This window comes from Mustela nivalis, assembly GCF_964662115.1.
Source record: "Mustela nivalis genome assembly, chromosome: 8".
NCBI lineage: Eukaryota > Metazoa > Chordata > Mammalia > Carnivora > Mustelidae > Mustela > Mustela nivalis.
The window spans coordinates 49,858,959-49,879,108 of NC_139027.1; the positions used below are offsets into that span (position 1 = coordinate 49,858,959).

General features: G+C 42.4%; 1 protein-coding gene across 7 annotated transcripts in view; it reads right to left on the reverse strand.

Moving 5' to 3' along the window:
• Nucleotides 1-3,839: 3,839 nt before the first annotated feature.
• Nucleotides 3,840-20,150, reverse strand: part of ALMS1 (ALMS1 centrosome and basal body associated protein) — a 199,489-nt gene continuing 183,178 nt past the window's right edge. For 2 of the 7 annotated variants that reach the window (XM_082743950.1, XM_082743948.1), the window contains 8 exons: nt 11,547-11,667; nt 9,826-10,029; nt 9,317-9,543; nt 8,405-8,585; nt 7,467-7,530; nt 5,266-5,365; nt 4,477-4,656; nt 3,840-4,208 (listed from right to left, as the gene is read on the reverse strand). In XM_082743950.1, coding sequence (XP_082600076.1) covers nt 4,164-4,208; nt 4,477-4,656; nt 5,266-5,365; nt 7,467-7,530; nt 8,405-8,585; nt 9,317-9,543; nt 9,826-10,029; nt 11,547-11,667 — 1,122 coding nt within the window. In that variant the 3' untranslated portion in view covers nt 3,840-4,163. The remainder of the gene's footprint in view (nt 4,209-4,476; nt 4,657-5,265; nt 5,366-7,466; nt 7,531-8,404; nt 8,586-9,316; nt 9,544-9,825; nt 10,030-11,546; nt 11,668-20,150) is intronic. The other 5 variants (XM_082743954.1, XM_082743951.1, XM_082743949.1 and 2 more) reach the window with 4 other exon arrangements.

The window sequence follows — 20,150 nt, forward strand, 5'->3', positions numbered from 1 at the left end:
TGTAGATTTTTGTTTTCTTTTCCTTGGAATTATCTTTTTATGTTGTTGTTTAGTTTTCTATATAGTTGTCACTTATTCAGCTCCACACTCTATCACATGTTTAAACAGATCCCCTAACATTAAGGTGCCTCAGGTAACTTATCAATTAAATACCCCTGAATTCTTTCCCAGAACCTCTGGGCTCCAATCTGGACTGATGACCCTTTTGTGTGCCATTTGATAAACCCTTATTGACTCAAACACTTGCTACACATTGTGTTAGCCCTGGCAAAACAAAGGGATCAGGCAGGGGTACCTGGCTGGCTCAGTCAGATCATGCAACTTTTTTTTTTTTTTAATGATTTTATTTATTTATTTGACAGACAGAGATCACAAGTAGGCAGAGAGGCAGGCAGAGAGAGAGAGAGAGAGAGAGAGAGAGAGAGAGAGAAGCAGGCTTCCCGCGGAGCAGAGAGCCCAATGCGGGGCTCTATCCCAGGACCCTGAGATCATGACCCGAGCCGAAGGCAGCAGCCCAAACCACTGAGCCACCCAGGCGCCCCAGATCATGCAACTTTTGATCTCGGGTTGTCAGCTTGAGCTCCACACTGGGTGTAGTGATTATTTAAAAACAAAACAAAACAAAACAAAAAAAACAACCATCTTAAACAAATGAAACAAAAAACCCCCGACAAATGATCAGGCAGTGCTGACTATTGCCTCATAGAGTTACCTATTTAATGAACAATCCAGGAAACCAACCAACTCTATGCAGATTGTTTGTTATTCTTCATTATTTTCTGGGGTCCAGAGCTAGGCCTGCCTGTCAAAAGATGGCACCAAGTATGTGTCTCCTGAGTACTTCCTGCTCACCAGTTTCCTCCCTGGCCAAAGTTCTCAGCCTATAAATTAGGGATGGACAATGGGAACTATATGAACACTTTCCCACCTTTTCTCAACTGGTCTTTGTCTCATTACCTGAAGCTAGAGTAGGCATTTCTTAGTCCAGCCCCATCTGCCCCATGGCTAGTTGAGGTTCTGGATTTGGATTCTTTTTTTTTTTTTTTTTTTTTAAAGATTTTATTTATTTATTTGACAGAGATCACAAGTAGGCAGAGAGGCAGGCAGAGAGAGAGGAGGAAGCAGGCTCCCTGCTGAACAGAGAACCCAATGTGGGGCTCGATCCCAGGACCTGGGATCATGACCCGAGCTGAAGGCAGAGGCTTAACCCACTGAGCCACCCAGGCACCCCTGGACTTAGATTCTACTGTTAAGCTGTCTTGTGTGGGGAGCAGTGGGTGAGGCTGGATGAACACTGTGATGAGAACAGGTCAGGGATCCTAGGAATATATGAATATCCTCCTAGGAGACATGTGGGACCTCAAACCCCATGCACAGCAGGAGTAAGACTACCCAGAGTAAACGTGCCAGCCTCAAACCATCAAAGGAAACAAGTCAGGGTTAGAGAGTGAGAAAAACACCACACACACAGTGAGGGAGAGAGGGGTAATTTATCCCAATGTCTAAGGAGGAGCTGGCTTGGGTTATCGAGTATTTTCTGGCCAACTACAGCTCTCTGAAAGATGTAAGAGCAGCAGACAGGGCTAGGGCTATGGACCAAGAAAATGAAAAGCCCACACCTATGTACCTGGGGCCTTATGTAATACCCTTAACATGTAGCCCAGTCATATTTGGAAGATGACTCAACCTTGGGGTTGGTAGTAAAGTTTTCTTACCTCAGGAACTTCATCATGGGGAGTTTTCAAGGAGCAAGACTTATGGAGAGGAGCCAAGAGTGCCCCCTTGAGGCCAATAATGTTGGCTTTAACTGTTGATAGTGGACCCACTCCACACCACCTTCCCAACCAGAATTCAGGAGTATTTCGTGAGAAACTGGGAAAGGGCTGTGTGCGAGGGTTCACGGTCAATAAAAATAAAACTGACACTGTAGGTTAAAAGCACCCAAGCTCTCCAACAGGTAAAGATGAAGACCATGTTAACAGCTCAGCTTGGCCTAACTCTCTAATGACTGGCCGGAACAATCCTTTGGGACACAAAATACATTGTGATTTATGGGCAAGACACTCCGCCTTCTTCGCACACTCGCCCACCCCACACTGCACCTGCTGATGGTCACTGAAGGCCTCTGCTGGAGGAGGGCAGCAACACAAGCTATCCTCTCAGAGAAGTGGTTGAGGAGGCTGAAGCCTAACCTCCAGGAGAAAGGAGGGCAAGTGGGTTCTCAGGCTAGCAAGAAGCAATTCCAGAATGAATCCCCATGACAGGTTGTGGCCAGCGGTAATGGTCCAGCCTGGGCCTGCTTTTCCTGTACCCATGCAAGAAAAAATAGAACAAGAGGCCCAATATCTTGTCTGGCATGGGACAAAAGCACTTACAGAGCAAGGTCCTGGTATTGGGGCTCATGGAAAGCAGGAGAGCAGAGCCTGGCCACAGGTGTGGCAGCACAAGGTACTGACTCTGTGGCTTCTGCCTGATGCTCAGCCTCGACTGATTTGGGCAGCGTGGGGGGAACCATCCTGAGCACTGTGGGGGAAGAACAGGTTCCGGGAGAGGTACTAGGATTGCCTGTGAGGCCAATGCCTGGGATCTGCAGGCAGCACCTGGCCAAGGAAAACTGCAGTTGGGACAATTCTCAGGACACCTCCCCCATGCATGGCTTTGATTTTGTTCCCTACCCATGCAGGGCCCAATGGCCTGGGAACTACCATTAACATGTGAAAGCAAGTCTGTAGAACCTACTGGAGAGGCTAACAGCTTCTCCCCAGGGCATCAGTAGTAACATTCCCAAGCAGATGTGTTCTGGGGCTGGAGGCAGGGAGCTGGTGGCCAGCTGCCACCTGTGGCTTCCCAAGCCCTAAACCTAAATGCTCTGGGAAGGTGCCTGGATGACACAGCTCAGGGCCTGAAGAGAATCACACTCATCATTCCTAAGCAGGCTCCATCCTGCCCTGGTTTCTGCGCAGACCCAGGTTTCCAGACAACTATCACTTTCTGTTTGCATTCTGGATAATAACTCTGACAAGACAGAAGACAGTCATAGCATCTGAGGGCTGAAGGGAGGATACGGTTTAAGGGGTTATTAGCTCTTTTATAGGTGAACTGGCCCAGAGTGTGTAATTATCTTGTCTAGCATAAAAGGGAAAAACTAGGGAGTAAACTTCACATACCAAATGTTTTCTCTGAGTCTTCTTCATAGCCTCCTCCTGGGTAAGGAAAGGAGCCTTGGTGGCGCCCTCGGAGCTGCTTGGTGGCAGAACTGCTGTTTAACTTGGCCTCTGCGGAAGCCTTTGGGGAGGCTGGGGCTTCCCTGAATTTTGAATGAGGCCGATTAGCACCTTCCCCCGTCAACTCTGGGCTTTAGCTGTCATTCTAGACTACAGGATTCATTAAATGCTTTATGTACATGATTATATTTATTAAACTCATGCTTTTTATAAGTGGTTTTCCGGGTTATAAATGTTGGTTCTATGTGTGATGACAAAGGCTCTGAGGCTTCAGTCCTGAAGAGAGGGTGGCTGGAGGAAAATCCACCAAGGGCTAGAGGCCAATGGGAAGTTGGAATGAGGCTAAGAGGAGGCTCTCGACCCAAGGTGCCCAGTCCGCTGGGAGTGTCTGGGCTTGCCCAATAGCTACTCTAACCAGACCCCATCTCCAGAAAGCCCATGGCAGGGCTATCGTCAAGTTCTGCCATGTCTGTGAAGAAAGGCCACATTTCATTCTCACAGCCCACTCCCTTGACAGATGCTTTTAGACTGAGGCTCCCCACACACTTTAGGAGAGATATCACATAGCTCCCTGCACATCTCCAGATGGTAAAGAAATGACCCTCTGCTGCTTGCTTTACTATGATTCAATCAGAAGTTATTTATTTTCTAAAAGTATAAAAACACATACAAAAAGGGACTTACTTGTGGCTAGAATTCAGAAATGGTATCACTGTGACAAACATTCCTGTGGGCAAGGCCACTGTGGAGAAAATATTGCTCCCAAACCATTAATAATCCTAATCACCATTCTCCTCAGACTCTTTAGAAGGTTACTACTTCTAAATTAAACATAGACAAAGAGTTACGCTTTATTAAACCAGACTCATAAAAGTAAGGATTGTGCTTCTTCATGTTGATAAAATATAATTCCAAGACTGTGAGGAAAATAATCTCCTATCAGTTCCAGGGAACTTTTCTCCCCAAGAGCTGATTGGTCACTTTCTGTGGAAGAAAAGAAAGACAGGAAAAAAGTCAGATACTCTTGCCATCAGAGGGAGACAGCCACTCCTCACCCCAGACATGTCGCTGAAGAGACCAGTGGGGTTCTACCCAAATCTTGTTTATCTTCCCCAGTTACAGAAACTATGGTAATTATGCAAAAAAATTCTTCCTGAAGTGTTTAAGAAAGATGATCTATATAGTTAGTATCTATTACTTCTGTACAGATACAGATCATTTATGATCCATCCATCCATCAGTTCAAACATACGAGCACAACGAGAGGCCTGGCCTGTGATGCTGACCCACTGGACAGGCCATGTGGTGCCTGGGGGCCCCCTCTTCGAAGGGCCCGGCCCAGCCCAGCTCCGGGTGTGCTCCAGAAGCAGTTCTCCAATCCCACATCGGTCTGGTATAAACACGTCTTTTGGATTCTGACTTTCAGAGTCCTCTGGTGGTGAAGTGAAGGGGTTGGGAAGGAAATGAGAACAGTGAAGGATATGGACCTTCAGGCATGGTTGCCTGCCTGGCTTCTCAAGGAATATACTGGTAGCAAGTTCCCTGGCCTTGGGAGGGTCTGGGACTTGTGGCACCACTGATTCCCCTGGGCCATGGGCTGGAAATGGTGGCAATTTCGAGGCTCTGAGTCCCCAGGCTGCCAACTCTTATGCTATACTCGGACGTTTTCCAGTTTATTTTATAAGCTCTAGAAGTATCTGACTTACCAATAAGGGGCACAGAACTACCATTTGGGACTCTAAAATGAAAAGCCAAGAATTCTGATAGATTTGGACATTTCCACCATGACTCTTAAGTACAGAATTTGGTTTTGTTCCAAATGTATGCCTGGAGGGTGCCTTTTCTAGATTCGCCTTTCAGATTTGTAGATTTGAAATCTAGTCATGGGTGACATTATCTTCCAAATTCCAGGTGTGGTACAATGCATTACAAGTTTAAGTTTACTCCCCAGATATAGTTAATTCAAATAGGTCAGATGTGTTTCTCTCAACTTCTCTTTCCCCTAATAAACCTGATGGATCCTGCCCAAGGACTGACTGACCTTCTTGAAGAGCTGAGCTCGCAGGCGGTATGACTTGTATTCCAATCTCCTCTTCTCCTCGTCTCTCTTTCTCTGAACTTCTGGAAGCTGCTCATAAATCCTTAGGAATGGTGCCAGTAGGAAAACAAAAAGCACTGAGGTTACCCAACCACATAGCAACATGATTTCTTCTCCCCCATGTCCCTAAAGGTCTGCTGCTCACAGGGCATTCAGATCTCAAACTCAGGCCCCAGGCCTCTGTCTGGGCCTGCTTCTTGTCAGACATTTGGACACAAAGAATGATGGTTGGGTTCCTCATGATCTGGGAGGGCAGACAGATGAATAAAAACATTAAGAAATCCTGTTCAGGAATCCATCAGAATCCTAGAGGAGAACATAGGCAGTAACCTCTTTGATATCAGCCACAGCAACTTCTTTCAAGATATATCTCCAAAGGCAAAGGAAACAAAAGCGAAAATGAACTTTTGGGACTTCATCAAGATCAAAAGTTTCTGCACAGCAAAGGAAACAGTTAACAAAACAAAGAGGCAACCCATGGAATGGGAGAAGATATTTGCAAATGACAGTATAGACAAATGGCTGATATCCAGGATCTATAAAGAACTCCTCAAACTCAACACACACAAAACAGATAATCATATCAAAAAATGGGCAGAAGATATGAACAGATACTTCTCCAATGAAGACATACAAATGGCTATCAGACACATGAAAAAATGTTCATCATCACTAGCCATCAGGGAGATTCAAATTAAAACCACATTGAGGTACCACCTTACACCAGTTAGAATGGCCAAAATTAGCAAGACAGGAAACGTGTGTTGGAGAGGATGTGGAGAAAGGGGAACCCTCTTACACTGTTGGAGAACAGTGTGGAGATTCCTTAAGAAATTAAACACAGAGCTTCCCTATGACCCTGCAATTGCACTACTGGGTATTTACCCCAAAGATACAGATGTAGTGAAAAGAAGGGCCATCTGTACCCCAATGTTCATAGCAGCAATGGCCACGGTCGCCAAACTGTGGAAAGAACCAAGATGTCCTTCAACGGAAGAATGGATAAGGAAGATGTGGTCCATATACACTATGAAGTATTATGCCTCCATCAGAAAGGATGAATACCCAACTTTTGTCACAACATGGACGGGCCTGGAAGAGATTATGCTGAGTGAAATAAGTCAAGCAGAGAGAGTCAATTATCATATGGTTTCACTTATTTGTGGAGCATGACAAATGACATGGAGGACATAGGGTAATGGAGAGGAGAAGGGAGTTGAGGAAAATTGGAAGGGGAGGTGAACCATGAGAGACTATGGACTCTGAAAAACAATCTGAGGGTTTTGAAGGGGCGGGGGGTAGGAGGTTGGGGGAGCCAGGTGGTGGGTATTAAGGAGGGCACATATTACGTGGAGCACTGGCTATAGTGCAAAAACAATGAATTCTGTTAGGCTGAAAAGAAATTTAAAAAAAAAAAGGCAAAAAAAGAAAAAGAAAAAGAAAAAGAAATCCTGCTCAGAACCATTAAAAAAAAAAAAAGAAATCTTGCAATTTGCAATGACATGGATGGAACTAGAGGGTATTATACTAAGTGAAGTAAGTCAATCATAGAAAGACAATTAACATATAATCTCACTGATATGAGGAATTTGAGAAACAAGAGAGCCAGACCAGGACTCGATCCCAGGACCCTGAGATCATGACCCAAGCCAAAGGCAGACGCTCAACCAACTGAGCCCCCCAGATGCCCCAAATTTGACTTTTTGTAAGGCTTAATTTAATGTGTCTTAGTATTTCATTATTTCTCACTATATTGCATAAATTCCTAGAAAGGTGATTGTGCAGATAAAAGGATAGTGCCCCAAATAAACAATTTATTTCAAAATAGTCATATCTTACATTTTAGGTTTATTTATTTATTTATTTATTTTTAGGTATCTTTATTTATATAAGACAAGCCTAAGGCATGCAAATTAGAGGGAATTCTTTGTATCTTTCTTATCTGACTCATTCATACCACAAATCTGCTATTTTTCTTTCCTTTTCTAGTGCTATAAGTGAGAAACTTCTTTCACAACTAATTTTCTCATAACAAAAATTTTAACTTGAGCATATGTCTTTATTCCAGGGACAAATCAGAGCTCCTAATCAGTTGGTGGCCTTACTTAGACTTTTGTAATTACTCTTATTCTTTTTAGCCTTACCGTTTAGACCTCTGAATCATTTCCTTCTTCCCAATAGGCCTGTTCTTTCGGGCATCCAGGAAGCCTAAGCATGAGAAGAAGGGGTTTTCAGGAGATAGCGTCTTAATAGGGAAGGGTGTGTTGCTCTAAAGCTGTGAGAGGGAGCTGCTGGGACCTGATGCCCCTACCTTGAGCTGACAGTACTGGGTGGTGAGCAGTGGCCAAGGCTAAGGCCAAGGTTAGACTATGGGGGCTATGATAGCAGGCTCCTGAAGACACAACATGCTGTGGCACAGACTAGGGAGTGTGAACAGAGACACTGGCCAGTTTATAGGTAAGGCTGCGATGAGAGCATTAGGTCACACTTGTAGTTTTCACAGTGCACATATATTATTTTCTGGAGATCTTACATCTAGCAGAATCATTAGGAGTGCAGAGTCTAAAGCGAGACCATCAGGGTTCAAATCCCAGCGTATCAGGTGTATACTCTTGGACAGAGGACTTAAGCTCTCGTTGTCTGTTTTCCCATTTGTAAAACAGGGTTATTAATAGTATCTATCTTAGGGAGGTGTTACAAGCATTACATAAGAACAGTGTCTGGGCAAAACACGTGAGGGTTACATATCATCATCATCATCATCATCGTCATCACAACCCTCCCACCCCCATGAAGTTGGCAATCCTGGAACTTGCTCACGGACCCACAGCTGGCTTATAAAAATACCATTCTCACTGTACACTCTGGTTTCTGAGATGCAGTGACAGGGCAGGAGGACCTGGGGCTTTTGTGGATCATGAGAGCGCTGAGTACCACATGGGGCAGGTTTTGCTGCCCAGGGAGAGTGGAGACTCAGCAAGCTAAGAGTCCCTTTCTATCCCTGTTAACTGGGCTGGCACTGAGACACGCTCCCTGTTGGGGGGAAGCAGCCATGATAGGAAAGCGAAGAGGCAGAGGGTACCTCTTTTCAGAAGCGGGCGCACAGGGTCCCGGCCCTGCCGTTCTCTCACAGTGTTGAACAGGGCCTCCCGCTCGCTCTGTAACATGTTCTGCAGCTTCCTCTCCTGGACTATCAGCTTCAGACGCTTTATCCGCTCCCCAGAGCGGGAGATGAAGTCAGGTCTGTGAAACTGAAGGGATTCCTGAGGGGGAGAAAAGGATCCCTGACCTCACATGAATGATGCAGTCTGTTCTCTAACGGCTTGCAAAAAAGCCGGCCCCACAGTGGTTTGAAGAGCCTGTTTCTACAGTGCAGAAACTATGTAGAGCCGAAGAATAATCTAACAACTCCTAGGGGACGGGGGGCGGGGGAAGGGTGGCGGCAGGCCATCGGAGGTGTCAAAGAGTGCCTCTGCAGCAAGCCGAAAACTACGACCTTGGCAACTGTAACTCTTCTAGATGTCACTCAGCCCACTGTGTTATTTTAAATTTCCCTTCCAACAAATACATTATTAAATGACATTTCTTTCAGCTCCCAAGGTACATGTAAAGAAAGGACTTTGTGCCTTTTCAATCCCGTGCTAAGTAGGCACAGGAATTCTGTAAACGGAGGAACACATGTAAGGCTGACAATAGTATCAGGCCTCCGGAGCGCGCCACGTTCAGGAACCCATGAACCCCGTGAGCAGCAGCATCACAACACCCTCCCTTCCCTTGCCTTGTCCCCAGGTGCAGGGGGCAACACCCAGTCTGCAACGGTTGACAGTAAGGCAGCCTCTGATTAACGATGAGAGTAGGAACAGCTGAACTGTGGGAGTGGGTGGCTAGAAATGAGGGTTACATGACTGATCTTCAGAAGGCCAAGTCACAGTCTTAGCTTCTTTGTATGTCCCCCTTTGACCCCACAGCTACAATTAACTCAGTGTCACTGCACCTGTAGCGTTGCTCTCACAAACGGCTTCGGTGGCTCTCTGCCTGGGCCTGCTAGTGCCCCGTGGCTGTCCATGTGCTGTCCCTGCCAGTTCTGTTCCCGCAGCGGTTCCCTCCACGGTTTGGTGTTGGTTATTGGTGCAAACCAGCAGATACCAGGGCCATGATGCTTGGGCAGGTTTTCCTTAGGACCGGACTTCACATTTTCCATGGGAACAAACCATGAAACTCCTACGGGAAATATTTTAAAAAAGAAAAGAGATCTCCCATTGTGCTCATCAAAGATATGTGTGTAATATAGGCTCTCGGGGGCTCAGCTGTCAGAGGCCACCAGGATGCCCTGGAGTTGGCTAAACTACCAGCATGACTGTAATTTTAGTACTAGAAGATGTGCCAAGGTATTGTTTGGGGAGATGGGGTCAACAGAGTCATTTAGAAATAAAGAATCTTAGCATTGTGAGAGACTGGAAATTCATTAGTTCTTTGGCTACGAAACTGGAATTAGAAACTGACCTTCGCAGAAGCTGTGCTTGTTCTTCCTTAACTTTTTGTCCCCAAGATAGTTGGCAAGAAGTCTTTTCTCTGCTATTTTTTCTTCTGACCAAGAAGTCACATCACTGTCCTCTTCTATTCTAGCCTCGCTAGAACTTGGAGTTGGGAAAGTCATCCCCACATCTCGAGTGTGTTTTTTGACACCATTCACAATCTCCAAGTTACCTGAGGAAAAAGATCCACAGATATTCTGGGAGTAGCCTTGAGACTTAGTTGACATGTGTATTCAATTCAGTAAATGAAAACTGTAAGCCTTCAAAAATGCAGGCCTCCTCTGGGTGGTGTGGAGGGGTGAGTGTGAGAGAGACAGAGAGGAGGGGAGGGAGAAAAAGAAAGGGAAGAAGGCAAGGAAGAAAGAAAGAAGGTTTTTACTTCTAAGTCAATTTAGATATTAGAGGGAAAAAAAAAAACTAACGTGGATTCAATGGATAAAGGTTTCAGTTCTTTTTTTTTTTTAAAGATTTATTTTAATTTATTTATTTGACAAAGATAGATAGATAGAGAGAGAGAGAGAGAGAAAGAGAGTAAGAGTGTGCGTGCATAAGTAGGGGAAGTGGGAGAGGGAGAAGCAGGCTACCCAGTGAGCAGGGAGCCCGATATGGGACTCAATCCCAGGACCCTAGGATCATGACTGAGCTGAAGGCAGACACTTAATTGACTGAGTCACCAAGGGGCCCAGGATTATAGTTTTGATCCCAAGTGAGGAAGATAGCTAATGCTTATTGTCCTACTGGCAGTCACCCAGGTAAGGAAGAGGCTGACAGATACTAAGTCAAGACTTGAGGGGGAAAAAAAAAAACAACACAAGGGCAACGTTTATTTTTGTTGTATAAAATCAGAAGATATAGAAAAGAAGTGAAAAGCCTCCTTCACATTCCTGTTTTCTATTCATTCAGTTTGTAACCCCATGGTTCCAGAGAATTTTTTGTACACATTCAAGCAACTATCTTCCTTTATTTTTAAAGTACTTTGCTTTTCCTTTTTAATTATCAGTGTTGGAGATCTTGTCATCTTAGTAGAGAGAGAGTGTCCTCACACTATGCTTCATGATATGGACATATGATAATCTATTTAAGCAGCTGGCTATTGATGGATATCTAAGTCGATTTAAATTTTCGGCTATAATAAACACTACTTCAGGGGCGCCTGTGTGGCTCAGTGGGTTAAGGCTCTGCCTACGGCTCAGGTCATGATCCCAGGGTCCTGGGATCGAGTTCCGCATCGAGCTCTCTGCTCAGCAGGGAGCCTGCTTCCTCCTCTCTTTCTGCCTGCTTGTGATCTCTGTCAAATAAATAAATAAAATCTGGAAAAAAAAACAAACAAACCCCAAAAACAAACCATCTACTTCAATGATTAATTCTGTACACTTGTCATTTTGCACATAGGCAAAACATACCTATAGGCTAAATTCCAAAAGTAAAAGTACCAGGTCAAAGTAATTTTGATTGAAACTGCCAAATTGTCTGTAGGATTGTATTCCCAACCAGAATGTATGAGTACCTATTTCTTTACACTTGTGCCCACAAACTTACTACCAGGCCTAGATTTCTGCCAGTCTGATAGACGAAAAATGGGAGTTGAGTATAGTTTTAATCTTCATTTTGTTTTGAGGCTGAGTATCTTAACATATGTTAAAGATCTACTGGTATTTTAATGGAAATGTTTCAACTCAGGTAATTTACCTGCTTGTATGCTCTTGTTTAACATTTGTACATTTTGCTTGTTGCCAAGGGTAGAGCTTGAGCTCCAGAAACTACTGGTAGAAGATGAAACAGAATCAGAAGAAATCACATGGTCTGGCACCTGGAAAAATAAAGAGGAGACCCTGTTACTACCTGTAGTCAATCGTACAGTCACCCACAGGATAAGAAAACACACAAGTTACCAAGAGCACTTTTTCACTGGATTCCATTTGTTGAGATCAAGTGGCCAGGAAGCTTGTGACAATAGGAATATTTTCCAGCACCGTTTATAAATGGGAGAGGAAAGCTGCTGCTATTGAATAAGGACTTGAGCTGTTTTTTTTTTTAATATTTCATTTATTTATTTGTCAGGGAGAGGGGGAGAAGGGGAGAGAGAGAGACAGAGAGAGAGAGAGCACACAAGCAGGCAGAGAGGCTGGCAGAGGCAGAGAGAGAAGCAGGCTCCCTGCCGAGCAAGGAGCCCATGTGGGACTCGATCCCAGGACTCTAGGATCATGACCCGAGCCGAAGGCAGTGGCTTAGCCCACTGAGCCACCTAGGCGTCCCAGGGCTCGAGCTGTTTTAAGAAGGGAAGACATGTTGGCTAACTGAACATAATAAATGAATAAACAGATAATAAACAATGACTCTGAAAACTCAAAAAAAAAAAAAACAAGATAAAGAAAAAGAAGGGACAATATCAAGACTGAGTATGTTCATGGGACTTGAAAAAACTGAGGAAGATGCTAGCCAAAGATTAGGGTGGTGGGTCTTCAGAATGAAATTCTGATGAGAGATAAAGAGGGCTAGGAATGACTAAACATGGTGGGGGGAGGTGCAGAGGGTGCTCTCTAGTAAGATCAGACTCAGAAACTTACACACAGGTAAATGCAAAGAGGCGAAAGGCCCCATGAGAAGCCCCAAGGGACTAGAGTATTACAAAAATTATTAAAGAACCCAAAAGGGCTTTATAATTATGTTCAGAGCAATTAAGAGCAAAGAAGGACAACTTCATGGATTGAAGTTGATGGTGGAATGTTAAGTGAAAGACAAAAAGATGATCAAAATATAATATGAAACATTATTTCTTAAACTTGTTCATTACAACTATCTCCTGGGGGATAAGGGTCCTAACCCAGGACAATGAGGTGGCATCTCTAGGTGAGGGGTATGGGCATTTATATTTTTTATAAATGCCAGGTACTTGTCTACTTAAGCAAGTTTGGTAAAGGTGAACTGAAGGCCAAGTTAGGAAAGGAAACTAAGAATGTTCGCTGCCTGAACTAGATAAACTATATTCCAGGGCCCTCAGGAAACTGAAATAGTTTCTTTTAGAAACTTGATATCTGGAGACAAGAAATGTTTTAACTTTCAAAAAGATAGGCATCGCAAACTGGATTTAACAATGATGACACGTGAAATTCTAGAATGGATCACCAATGTAATAATCTGCAAGCATTTGGAGGTCAAAGGAAAGATGAGCACATTTCAGCTAGTGCTCAGGAAGGCAGGCAGAATAAGCCCTGCCAGGTTAGCCTGGTTTCTTCTAGTAGATATGATCACTAACAGGTCAGCTGAAAGAATGTGTAGTTGAGTACAATTAGATTTCAATAAAATGACTTCTCATGACATCTTTGAGGGCAAGATGGGAGTTATGTGGGTTAAATGATAAAATAAGTTGGTAGAACTATAACTGGTTGAACCACTCTTACCAAACATTATTAACACAGAGAGGCCTTTTATGAGTGTATTTCTTGGATCCAACAGCAAGTATTTACTAAGCACTAAACACTAAGTGTCCAGTTACTTGGTTTGCTCTGGCTATTCCTTTTCAACATTTCATATATGTGACTTGGAGATATGGGAAGCAGGTGATTTCTCATATGATCCCTATCTGGGAGGGCCTAAATGACTGTCAAGATCCAAAATAATAAACAGGAATGATGCTAAATCAAACAAGGGGTAATTGTAAAGCCCTACATGTTAGGCGGGGGGGGGGGGGGTAATGGCGATAACTTTGACACAGTAGAAAAAGCTCTGTGTCTGGAGTCCCAAGATTTAAGTCAGTCTCAGATCCTCCCTTCACTAGTTGTCTGTACCCAAGAACACAGAATACATGTATATATTTGGGTTTTTTTTAGTCTTCTCGATATATATAAAAAATATATATATTTTATTTATTTGAAGAGGAAGGGGAGAGAGAGTGTGTGCACAAGCATGGGGTAGGGGTAGAGGGAAAAGCAGACTCCCCGCTGAGCATGGAGCCTGACCCAGGACCCTGAGATCATGACCTGAGCTGAAAGCAAGAGGCAGATGCTTAACTGACTGAGTTACCCAGGTGCCCCCCTCCAAATCAACCGTATTTCTATATTCTAGCAATAAACAGTCTGAAAATAAAATTAAGGAAACAATTCCATTCAAAACAGCATCAAAAAGAATGGAATATTCAGGAATAAAGTTAACAACAGAAGTGCAAGGCTTGCAGACTGAAAAATGCAAAATATTGGTGGAAGAAACTCAAGATCTAAATACATACTGAGACATTCCACATACGTAATTTAAAAATGGGCTTCAAGGGCACCTGATGGCTCACTCGGTTGAACATCTGACTCTTGACTGCAACTCAGGTCATGATCTCAGAGTCCTGAGATTGATCCCTGTGTCAGGCTCTGCTCTGGGCGTGGAGCTGCTAAGATTCTCTCTCTTCCTCGGCTCCACCCCCCTGTTCTATGGTATATAAGTTATACTTCAATAAAGCTGTTTTAAAAATCTCTGTGAAGATGTGCAAGAACTGACACTGAGTTGCTCTGGAAAGGAGCGCTATGTGCCTGGGGAACAGAAGTGGGAAGGACGTCCTGTATCAAATACTCTTTTTATACATTTCAAGTTTTGTACGATGTGGTTGAACTCCCATTTAAGAAGTGAAAATAAAACAAAAACATACAGGAAAGAGTGCCGCTAAAGAGGCTTTGTGGCTCTGGTGAGCTCAACAGAAGGAAAACGTATGTTAGGCCAAAGAAATGTTCCAGCCACAAAAGGTGATAAATCCGCTCTCAACATGCTCTCACCATCTGAAGCACAACACACTTAGTTTGGAGATATGTTTAAAAATAAGGTACCTTAATAGACCCAGGAAAGCTGCCAGTTTCTAAGAAAGGGGAGTAGACAGCATGCCCTGTGAAAAATGGTTCAGAGTGAAGACCTGAGAGGAAACACTTCCAGGAAGGAAAATGGGAACCCAAGAGGAAGACTGGACCTACTTCCTGCGCCTTTTGAAAGCAAAGCTGGGGACAGAGCTTTGCCAGGGAGTGCAATGACTGCAGATCTTGGATCTCTAGAGGGTAAGACCTTTGATAACAGAGCCTCAGACACACGAATGAGCTGCCCGTGCACAGAGAGGCAATGGTGGGGCTCTGCAAGCAGAGCCTTGAGGGCCTTGTGGTGCACATGCAGTGGAAATGACGATCGCTTCCAAGCCCGAGTCCCCTGAACATCCCAGGAGCACAGCCAGTCAGGGTATGCACCACTGGGGGTGAAAAACAGATGTCTACATCTGATTCAAGGAGGGGCTTTGGGGTGTGTGTTTCTGTTTCTAGTTTGAATCTCTTTCGGATTAATTCTTGCCTATAAAATGTCACAAACATTTAAAGATAGAAAAAAGTCTAAAAATAAATTCCTTCATAATAAAATATATTTAGTTAGCTGTCTAGGATGGTGAAAACCCAAAGGACAGACAAAGACAAGGGTTTTCAAGGATGTGCAGAAGCTGGAGCCCTCACATTCTGCTGGTGGAAATGCAAAATGGTGACAGTACTTTGGGTAACAGCGGGCAGTTCCTCAGATGGTTTAATGTGGAGTTAGCATACGCTCCTGCATACATCTGCTCCCAGGCATCTGCCCAAAGAAATGAGTACATACATCCACACAAAACTTGGAAGGACTGTTCCCAGCAGACTTAAGAATAGCCAAAAAAGTAGAAGAAATCCAAGCATCTGCTGACTGCTGAGTGGATAAATAAACTATGTAATGGAATATTATTTGGCAATAAAAAGGAATGAACACACTGCTACAAAGTAGATGAACCTTGAAAACATTGAGAGAAGCTAGTCACAAAAGATCACGTGCTGCAGGATTCCATGTATATGAAATGTTCAGAAGCAGAAAATCCACAGAAACAGTAAATAGATTAATAACCACAGCCCAGGGCTGGGGTAGGGGTGAGAGGCTGCAGAAATGCAGAGGGACTTTGCTAATGTGTACAGGGTGTTTTCTGTTTGTTTTGTTTTAAAGACTTTATTTATTTATGACAGAGAAACAGCAAAAGAGGGAACACAAGCAGGGGGAGTGGGAGAGGGAGCAGGCTCCCTGCTGAGCAGAGAGCTTGATGTTGGGCTCAATCCCAGAACCCTGGGATCGGGACCTGAGCTGAAGGCAGACGTTTAACAACTGAACCACCAAGTACTGGGTGTTTTTAGGGGGCATGGGAAATGTTTAATATTAGATTGGGGGGATGGTCGCACAACTCTGTGAATAATATTAAAATCCATTAAACTACACATTTTAGGTGAATTTTATGGTATGTGAAAAATCTCAAAAAAGCTGTAAAAATGTGTTTATTCATTATGCAAGCAAATAATGGAGGTAATGAAGACTTATTTGGAGAATAAAACTTATGTTCTGTGGTTCTACATCTCCTGTTAAGTGAAATAAGAATAGTGGAAGCGGACCAAAGTGTCATTTTCATATAATAAAGCATGAACAATCTCAACAAAAACTTGGGCCCTGGATGTTGTCGGTATGACATAGCACTCTCCATACTGTGATGAGGGCCGGTGCAAACTGTCAGAATCGTGCAGTGATGCCAGGATGACAGCCACAGTGTCACAAAAATCATCACAATGCATAGGCCTCACTGGGTCTGACAATATATGCTGATGCCCCACCAAGAGACATCACATCAGTTCTGCCGCATTCATTTATGGATGCTGTTGGTAAACCAAAACAGTCACTCCTTTATTCCATGGGAGAGTCTCAGGCATCTCCTAGGATAATCTCATCATCCCTTAGGGCCTCTGCAATGAGGCTTACATGAAAAGATTTAAGTGACTACACATCAGCTGACATCATCAGCCATCATGGTTTCACGTTTTCTATTGCAGGGAGTCTTGAAAAAAGACAAATGCTGGTGGGCTGGCTGGCTGCAGTTTTAATTTCTAGTATTATGATAGCAAACTCACCTGCCAATGTCTTATTTCACAATGGGAAAAGAAAAGAAAATAACTCCTACCATCTCAGGCTTTTTCAGTACTGTTCAGTTTAATTAAAATCTAGGTCAGACTCAATTCCCACATTTATTGAGCAGAGATACCTTCAGATAGACCCACCCCCCAAAAGCTTTTCAATTAAAAAGTTACTTTTTTAGGTAGAAATTGGGCTGAGGAAAATATATCTAACATAGGAGAAAGGTCATGTTTCCTTACATGAGCCTATATAGCTCTTCTTCATATAAGAAATGTGTTATTGCTACATTCTGCCAGTCAGATGCCTGCTGGGAGATGCTTTTCTTTCAGAGCAATGTGTTTATGCTAGTTCATTTATAACCACTGAAGTTTAGGATCAGAGATATACAATGATAAGACTATGTCAAAATAGGAACCAAAGGACAGTCTTTTCTTGTGAAGAGTTTTTAGGTATATGTAGATCACATGTCAACTGTAGTTTCAATAATAAAATTTACTAACCAGTAAAGGGTGACACAATCACAAAGTGTTTGTCTAAAACACAAAATTTTGATATAGATTGTATGGACAGTAGTCCTTTGATATAAATTTATTGATCAGAAACCCAATTCTATCACAAAGTTTTTTTTTTTTTTTTTTTTAAGATTTTATTTATTTATCAGAGAGAGAGGGGGGAGAGAGCAAGCACAGGCAGACAGAATGGCAGGCAGAGGCAGAGGGAGAAGCAGGCTCCCTGCTGATCAAGGAGCCCGATATGGGACTCGATCCCAGGACGCCGGGATCATGACCCGAGCCGAAGGCAGCTGCTTAACCAACTGAGCCACCCAGGCGTCCCGCTATCACAAAGTTTTATATAAGAAATTGGTACAGATTAAAGCTTATAGAAGCAGGAACTCAAGTGATAACTGCTTGTTATTCACCTTTAAAGAAGCAGAACTGGATATTTTTTTCTGCAAGTCTGGTAGGTAAGAACTATGAAAAGTCCTTCTCAAAACATTAAAAAGGCATTATGCCTGCATAATAGGTCCTTAGAAAATTTTTTCATTAATCTTCTTTCAGACTAGAAGACTTATTTCAATTATGTATTACTTTATTGAACTTGTTCAAATATACCATTTCCCTCTAAATATAGATTTAGTCACACCCCATAACTTTTGGATTTGTGCCTTTTCTGTCTCTAATGAAAAAAAAAGTGTATTTTCCATTTTTAGTCCTTCTGTAACAAAAAGGATTAGAATGAGGTTTTAAAATTTTTTCTTAAAGAAAAAAATTATAACTATTAAATTCCAACTTTATTGCATTATGGTTAGAAAATACAAGCTTAGTTATAAATCGTCTACTTTGGGGATTTGTTGACATTTTGCCTAAGTACAATTAATTTCTGTAAATATTCCATGGACATCTGGAACTAGTGCTGTGTTTTTGGAATAAAGTTTTATATAGATATTTTAAATCAATCTTAATATTGCTAGCAAAATCTTCCATTACTTTTGTCTGTTACAAGTTAAAATCTGAAAAAAATCAATTAAAGTAGCTTATTCTTGCACTTTTCACATTCTCTATTTTCACTGCATCTAGATGAATGGAAAATGAATGCATTCTGGTTGAAAGCACAACAGTAATTTTAGAAGTCTCAGACTCTTCCCTCCTTTTGACATTACAGTGGGGATAGTGTAAATAGATTCTCAAGACAAGTAACATTAAACTAAAAATGAAAAGAAAAGGGGGGTGCCTTGGCACAGTGTGTTAAGTGTCTGATTCTTGATTTTGGCTCAGGTCATCTAAGGGTTGTGAGATAAGCCCTACATGGGGCTCTGCACTGGGCGTTGGAGCCTGCTTAAGATTCTCTCTCCCTTTCTATCTGCACCCTACTTCCCCATTTGTGCACACATGCACATGCTCTCTCTTGAAAACCAACCAACCAACCAATCAAACCTTGGTATAGAAATTTGTATTTCTAATCCTCTGGCCAACTAGAAATTACTGGCAGAAAGTGGAAATGTAGGAATCTGCATGCATTGCAGTTAGGAAATGGACTAGAAAGCGGTTTGGTACGAATGTCGGAAACTTATATAGCTTACGATCTAAGAATTCCACTTCTGGATATATATGCCAAAGACCGTTTCACACAGATCTAATGAGGGGTATGGACAAGGGTGTGCACTCCCACTGTCTGTGGTGACGAGTGCTGACAGCAACCTGTGTTGCTGTCATACAGGGACAGTATGTTGGTGAACTGGTAGATGCACTCAATGGAATACTATGTGATGATCAGAAACCTGGTTCTATATACATGTTTAGCAATGTAGATAGATGTTAAAAGCACAATGCTTACTAAAAATTAAAAAAAAAACACCTTATACCTTTTATATAAATTGAAAACACAGATACAGAATACATACAGAATATAAATTTTGTGAGATTTCTTGTAAGCTGAAAGATATTTGCATAATAAGACCAATTGCCTATAGAAAATGAGAAATGAGGATGTAATATGGGGATAAAATTTTCAAGAGAGGCCATGAACCTAGGAGCACATTTAACTCAACCCTCAGCACCCCAAGTTAAATTTTTTTTTTAAACTTCATCTTAGCATAGAAACATTTTGTAATACCTTTCTACCCCTATTCTTTCACTCTGCTTCTAGAAGGATTTATTATGACTAGATTGGGGATACAAACAGTTATTTTAGGCAGAAGCTAGAACAAAATGTGAAGCTTGAGAATCCCCTTTTCCAGCTCATAACTAACATTCTGTGTTTGATCAGCCTGGCTTACCTAACTTTTTTATTAAAGTCAAACAAAAACAACTTTTGTGGTATCTTATTAGAAAATGCATGCTTCTTGTAAAAAAAAATCAAAAGACACATTATAAAGGAAAAAAATTATGAACCCATAATTTTAAGATAATTTGTTAATATTTGTTCCAGTCATATACATAGATATATATATATATATAATATATATGGCTTGACATCTTGCTTTTTATCTCTTAGCATTTAATGACATTTATCTCTTGGGTTCCAAGATACTGCTTTTGATTGTTGTTGCCTTCCATACTGGAGTGTGAGTATGGACTGATATGAAATCAGCTTGTTTTATAAAAATCTAAGACTTACTGGTAAACATTTACTAACTATCACTAAAGCTCTCATTTTATTCTCTCGTGGAGGCCTCTTTGTTTGGTAGTTTTGTGTTGTTCATCTGCCCAGCTACTGGAAACATGGGCAATTGAAGATAATGAGAGGTCAAAACCAGAAATAATTCATCTTCAGCTGTTTCTCAATAAAAAGTGATCAATTTGACTATTCTTTTTTTGTATGGACAGTAGTAAACTACTACTCTTCTTAGACTAGCATACAACC